This window comes from Gymnogyps californianus, chromosome 5 (genome assembly GCF_018139145.2).
Source record: "Gymnogyps californianus isolate 813 chromosome 5, ASM1813914v2, whole genome shotgun sequence".
Lineage (NCBI taxonomy): Eukaryota > Metazoa > Chordata > Aves > Accipitriformes > Cathartidae > Gymnogyps > Gymnogyps californianus.
The window spans coordinates 51,925,343-51,931,970 of record NC_059475.1 but is presented as its reverse complement, the minus strand read 5'-3'; the positions used below and the strand labels follow the sequence as shown (position 1 = coordinate 51,931,970).

At 35.7% G+C, this 6,628-nt stretch overlaps 1 protein-coding gene across 5 annotated transcripts in view; it reads right to left on the bottom strand.

The window, feature by feature from the left end:
- Positions 1 to 491: 491 nt before the first annotated feature.
- The window catches only part of TTC8 (tetratricopeptide repeat domain 8), a 45,980-nt gene continuing 39,843 nt past the window's right edge, over positions 492 to 6,628 (bottom strand). For 3 of the 5 annotated variants that reach the window (XM_050897801.1, XM_050897802.1, XM_050897805.1), the window contains 4 exons: positions 6,229 to 6,403; positions 4,776 to 4,898; positions 2,873 to 2,956; positions 492 to 1,185 (listed from right to left, as the gene is read on the bottom strand). In XM_050897801.1, the coding sequence (XP_050753758.1) occupies positions 1,069 to 1,185; positions 2,873 to 2,956; positions 4,776 to 4,898; positions 6,229 to 6,403 (499 nt within the window). In that variant the 3' untranslated portion in view covers positions 492 to 1,068. The remainder of the gene's footprint in view (positions 1,186 to 2,872; positions 2,957 to 4,775; positions 4,899 to 6,228; positions 6,404 to 6,628) is intronic. The other 2 variants (XM_050897804.1, XM_050897806.1) reach the window with 1 other exon arrangement.

Genomic DNA, 6,628 nt, shown 5'->3' with positions numbered 1-6,628 from the left:
TATCAGGGAAACAGGAAAAGATTTTAAAGACCTGTTTCAGGATGTGCCATTTCAGAATGCCTTAACATCCCACATTTCTAAAAGGTCTTTTAAAAAGGTCAAGTTAGGAAATCATGCAAATTTATCCCTTTTAGTTAGAACACAAAGATATATGACAGAGAGAAAGTCTTTGTTTGTTGCTCTTAGTAGTATTCTGGTAGTCAGGATGATCCAAATATTTATTTAGCAACAGTGCTTACGTGGTAGCACAGGTAACCACCTAATCAATGCCTCGTTCTCAATTATTAGTACTTTACTTAGCAAGCTTCTAAATATCGTTTTCCCTCACTGAGATCAAGAATAAACACTCTCCTGGGCAGACAGGAACGCACATATTTATGCTATTTTGTACCAGTTCTGCAGAGTCTTTCAAAATATGTTAAGATTGCTGACCCTAATTTTCATGGCAATAAGGATGTAATTTTAACTTACATAAACAAATGAGATAAACCATACAAACTGGAATTTATTTAATTCATACAGTACAACAAGGAATATAAGAACTTCTGCTTTACATATGTATTTTAAATTCCTTTTAGGTATTTTAGTTTTAAAACTTAACATTCAGTAAGAAAGTATCCTATCAAAAGCCAAGTTTGAAGACCAGTTAGGAAGTACTCTTACTCTATGTTACTTGACAGATTGTCACACAGGAATATTTAAAAACACTTTCTTCTGCAGAGAAGTCAGAAAAAAATCCTTTAAAATGTTCATTAATATTAAATGGCGACTTACTTGCTCATATACCATGCAACTATTTCAAAGTTGTCATACTAGCAGTATCCTGCCATTCGTGTAATCTCTCGTGTATGTAGTTGCAACATGTGTTCTAGCTGCATTTTAATAAATGATACGTTTTAAGATGACAGAAACTAATCAGGACTCTTAAACCTTTCCTGCTACTCAAAGTAACACAGGCGTTGCCACAGGAATGCATTAAGTATAGTTTATCTACTTTGAGCCAGTATTTTCAGAAAGATGTATAGGACATTTGCTCTGGCTGTTTTTACATAATAAAAAATATGCTCATCAGAGCATAGCAAAGTGCTGTTTTAACTGTTTGATGAGCTGTTGTGTATCAACATGGCCTGGAAATGCTTCTTCTGACTTCTGAGCAGCTGTGTAACTCCTCTGAAGATCTCCAACCTGTAAGAAACACACAAACTAATTTTGTAAATCCAAACACTGCAGTATTCGCATCGTGTATTCTGTGCAGTACATTTCTGATGCTCACAAATGTTTAAACATAGCTGGTCCTGAGAGTGAACAAATAAAACAGAGTCAGTATGGAGGCTTTTGAACTCAGGGTTATGTCCCCCTTACATCAAGGGATGAGAAGAAAAAGACAGAAATGTGATTTTTATGGGAGGGATACTTCGAGACAGTAACTTTATATCCCATTCCACCTGACTTCTTGGAGAATGTACAACAAGGTACACCATGCCCAGTGCCTGAAGTGAGGAGGAATAAAAAATGGAAGATTTGTTTTTAAACTCCATAGAAGTGCTGTTGTATATACAGGCAAAATACAACCAATCAGGCCTCTGTAAAAGCCGCAACTCCATGTGATCTGCTTCCTCACAGAGAGGCACAACAGTGTTGGAGAGCTGATGTTGCTCCTCTGCTGCTTTTAGAAGTATGATTCCACACTGTTCCCTACTTAGGGAACTTTATTTTTTCCTAATAGCCATCATTTTTTGGAATGAGGAAGTGTACGTAAGGAGAGCATCTCAGAAAGTGGGTTCAGCAAAAAAGAACCCAACTGTTTGGGAACACATCTAGTAAAAGTGATAGCTCCTGCGTGGAAAGGAAGAAGCTATGGCAAGTGTCAGCAGGAGGCCTCTGTTGCCTGTGCATCAGTCAACACAGAGCTTCGGTGCAGCAAGAATTCTCTGAAGGAGAAGAAACAAGGGTCCTGGCCAGAGAAGTTATGTTTTGTAAACCATGGCCTTACACCAAATCTAAGGATTGCATTACTACAATGCATCAACAGCTAGCTTATCTGGCCATCTGTCTTCTCCCACAACCTATGCAGGTTCTTTGTGCAAAAACTACGTAACAAGACATTTGCAGACTAGGATTTACCCTTAATCGGTAAGTACAGAATGCAATTATTCAAAATCATCTTATGTTTCACAATGGAGAGGATACACTTACAAATTAATGGGTTGTTCTCTCCTTGACGCATGTACTTTAGTATCTGTAGGAGTTGGGTTGCCCACACAACACAGACTCATAACAGAATCTTGAAGGTGTAGGCACAAGCAAAGGAGCAATTTTTTCTTGTGAAAAATGTAAGGACTTGTACAAGTTTGTCCTTATTAACAGGAATGTTGGACATGCTGTTAATTCAGTGTCTGAGACACTCTGTATGAAAGAAATTATTAATACACAAAATTCAAAGGCTATAAAGCTGAAGAACACTTTCCTTTTGAGATCAGTAAGATCATGGGATGAATAAATGATATTCTTTCTATAATTACTGATAAATCATATGATACTATTTCAGTTCACATTCTGAAAAAGGCAATGACTGTAAAGACTGTAGATGGAATTGTTAATGGATTGTTCATCTTCTGGGCATTTGGAAAATTACAAAGTTACTTTATAGCTAGTTGGCCTCACTTATTCTCAAAAGCAAACATTTGAATGACTACTTTTACACACAAAGCTTCTGGGTATTAAAATGAAAATGTAACTTTAGTTTTCCTTGAGTTTATGCACTCCATATTCTTTTGTCTTACTTATTTGGAATTCTCAGTAGTAACAATAAAAACCCAACTGCCCCACCAAAGCTCAATTTTTAGATTACAAGAACAGGATAGTGCATTACCTTCTCTGAGAGTATTGCAAAATTGAAATGGGGCTCATACATATGAGGTGCTAAAGACGAAGCAGTCTGCAGCAAAGCTCTTGCCTATGTAGAGAAAAAGAAAAAATATAGTGAAATCTGGGAGGGAGGGTAACAAGAATCTAATGCAATTTTCATCAAAAGGAATCATCCTGTGTTTTCTTTACTAGGCCTTTACTAAGAAAGCCATCTTCAACTATGTATGAGTTACACCAATAGGACATTTAAGCATAATACAGTTTAATAGCACTGAAATGAGTAAGACTCTTGGTTGAGTCAGAAAAAACACGTTGGGACTTATTCAATTAAGCAATTCAGTTCTAAACACTGAACAGAATATATTAATTAAAAAGAAAGTATTTAAAGTCCCACCCCACTGTATTTATCTGTTGTCTCTGACAGCATTGTCTTAAGCATCCCTGAAAATCTAAATTTTATCATAAAAATGACAGTTCTCGTACTCAAAAATTCTAATAAAATTAACTCTTTTTTTCTGACTAGCAAAATAGTAGCATTAAAAACTAATGAAAAATTAAGTATCAGAGTGTGCATTTTCATGCTGTAAATCCAATACAAAATTAAGGTCAACTTGTGAATGCTTTTACTAAAAAATGGAGAACTTTGGGGGAAAAAAACTGATCTTTTAAAAACAAAAGTATCTGTAAACTGTTTGGGAAGGCAGAGTTAAGAACTTATTAAAACTCCCTAAAAATCTGACAACTCTGATTACATGCAACAGTACTTATGAAAGAACATTGTGAAATAAAATAAAATCCAAGATAAGCAAAATATCTTCACATTTTTTATTCTTCTGTGCATAATTTTATTACCATGATGATCCTGATTTTTTATTATACATGTGATACAAGAAGAAAATAGAAAATTTTAAGCTAAAACCTAAAATAGACAGGAAACAATTGATTATAATGGAAAGGCTCTGCAGTGCTAATTATTAGCAATCACAACCTCCACAACTGGATGTAAGTTCCACCTGGGAATTAAATGTCTGTAAATTTACTGACTATGAAACTGAAACTAAACCGAAAGCTTATTTGTCACTGGAAACATCCAGTGCTGGGTTCATGTCAGTGTTTCCATGGTAATTGCTAGGTTATCTGAATAAAGTTAACTTTGATAATTTACTCTTATAAAAGGTATTTACAAGTCTTTATATTGTATTGTACCTCTCTGATGTATATATGAATCCATGAAAATAGCCTTGCTCCCATAAGGATTAAAACAAGCCCACAGTAGTTCAAACCATCCAACAAATACATATTAATTTTCCCTGCATGTGTGTAAAAAATGAATGCATTTAATCCACTGTGCGTGTCAATTACTCATCTAAGTGCAATACAACTTAGTATACTCACATTAGGTAAGACAAACCACCAAGCTTACTGATGCAGAAGTATTTATCAAGAACCTGCTGCTTTGGGACAAAACTCTAAAACAATCTCCTTGCTGAAAAAAATCTTTTAAGAGCTGATCTGACTGCTGTCTTCTGCCACCCAACAGAAGTGTATTATCTACATTTATAAACTGAATATATAGTCAAAGTTCTAATTTAAGTGATAATTATAGAGTGATGGGTTTTGTTTTGGGTATCAATTTAGAAAAAAGATCTCAACAACTGCAAAGCCACTGTAAACCTTGTTTGTCTTTGATGAACCATTTGGATATACCTCAGAACGAGCAGTTCAATGGGAGATGGCATGACAACGTGGAGGTTTCACTGAAACATGCATAAGAGTTATCCATGTTTTCTGCCTGTAATAGTAAGCTAGATGTTCATATGATGCCTCCACCTCAGAGAAATGACACATTTCTTAAGTACAAAAGGGCCAAAACAAGCATTCTGCTTAGGCTGAGATGAAACACCAACCTGTTCAATGTGACCTTTTCGCATTTCCAGCACAGCCAAGTTGTTGTAAGCTTCTGCATAGTCATTATTGTTGACTAACGTTAGCTTGAAACACTGGTAAGCCAGATTCAGGTCTCCTATCCCCTAAAAGTAAGATGGTATTTTAATTTGTGAAAAGATTGGAAACAATATGCATCTGTTTTGTTGTCTGGAGTATCTTTTCACCCGTATGTACTACCATGGAATACAAATTACAATAAAAACATGCTGATCAGAACCATATGTGCTTTCTTCCTAGACCCTCTCATTTGCTTCTTATTCTTCCTCCAGACAGAATCGTTTCTCTCCAGCAAAAACCTCCATGCTCCAAATGATATTCACTTCATCTAATTTAACTTTTAGATGACTAAAGTGTCATCTAAAGACTACACTATCTGCTACTGTGTATAGTAGGGTAAGAAAAACAGAGATGTCTCCAGAAGAGAAGTCATCTTGCCTCTCTGTCTCTACACAGATTAAAAAAAATCACATATAAGCCTAGTTTTTAGAAGATAAAAATTAGCGGAGCTTAATTTCTTCATATGAAGCAGCTGACTACTCTTTAATACTCCAGTGTTATGACCAACACTGATTCAGCATCAGGTTAAACGTGAAAAGTGACAAATGCTGAAAAATACAGGCACATCAGTTCAAATGTCAATGTTTGAGGCAGTATAAATTAATGTGTTTATCCTAGCTGCAGTACAATCAAGATGAACAGTTGAGTTTCTCTCTGACTTAAGTTAAATCATAATCAGTATTTGAAGACAACTCATATTAGAAAGCTGTCAAAAACTATTCAGTAACCTTACTCTGGGCATGCAGCTAAAAAGAAATCTAACATCACTTCTGGAAGAACATCTGCAAAAATGGGCAATGAATGTAAATTAGTGTAGAAATTCAACAAGCTTTATCACACAAAAATTACGCAATATTTCTATAGCTGCCTGTAAGACAGAGGAACATGCCTTCTCAACTATGACATACATAGTGCTTTAGTGTCTGCTACACGCTGCTGAATACATATTTTTATGACAACAGAATCGGTCTAATGCTCCATGTAACACAAATAACAGCTCAGAGAAAAATATCTTGAATTCAATTTTTTTGTCAGATTAGCTTGTATTGCAGCAAAGGCCTTCAAGGGCTGGTATGTGTTGCAATTTTTTTAGAAAGAAGGGAAGGTTAAAGACAGTGGGGAAGGAGCACCTTTTAGCACGAGTAAACCACATCCTGTGAAGATGTACAGAACTTTTTTCTTTTGCCTCTTCCTCTCTACTGAAGTGCAAATAAACCTTTAATCTGTACTGCACTTTATCCTGTACACTATCATGTTTCATATTTCAAAGTAGGGCAACGAGTCCTTCCTAGTCATTCTTTTTCCAGTTTCTGTAAAATTATATTTATTCAGAAAGGTTGTTAGTATTTTTCATACCACAGCCACATGTCCCAAGTTGTACCACACATCTGCTGTCTCCTCCTCATTTTCAGCCAAAAACAGTGCACGTTCAAATGAAGATAGCGTCATATCATATTGCTGGGCATAGAAGCAACAGAGGCCCAGATTATTAAAAAGTTGGCAGTTATAAACACCCATCTGCAGGAGCCGTCTAGATTGAAAGAAAATATTTATGTTTTTAGATTAATTTCAAATAAGAGTTCTATTCTAAATGACAAAGTTCTCTCCTCCTTTCTCCCTATTCTGAGAGGGTGTAATAACCAAGTGTTATAGCCTTACACTTGGTAAAGGTTTCCTGAAGGGCAGTGCAGGGCATTTTTGACTAGTAGAATCAAAGCTGTGCAAAACAGTCTTCGTGCAAATTAGATAACTTCTG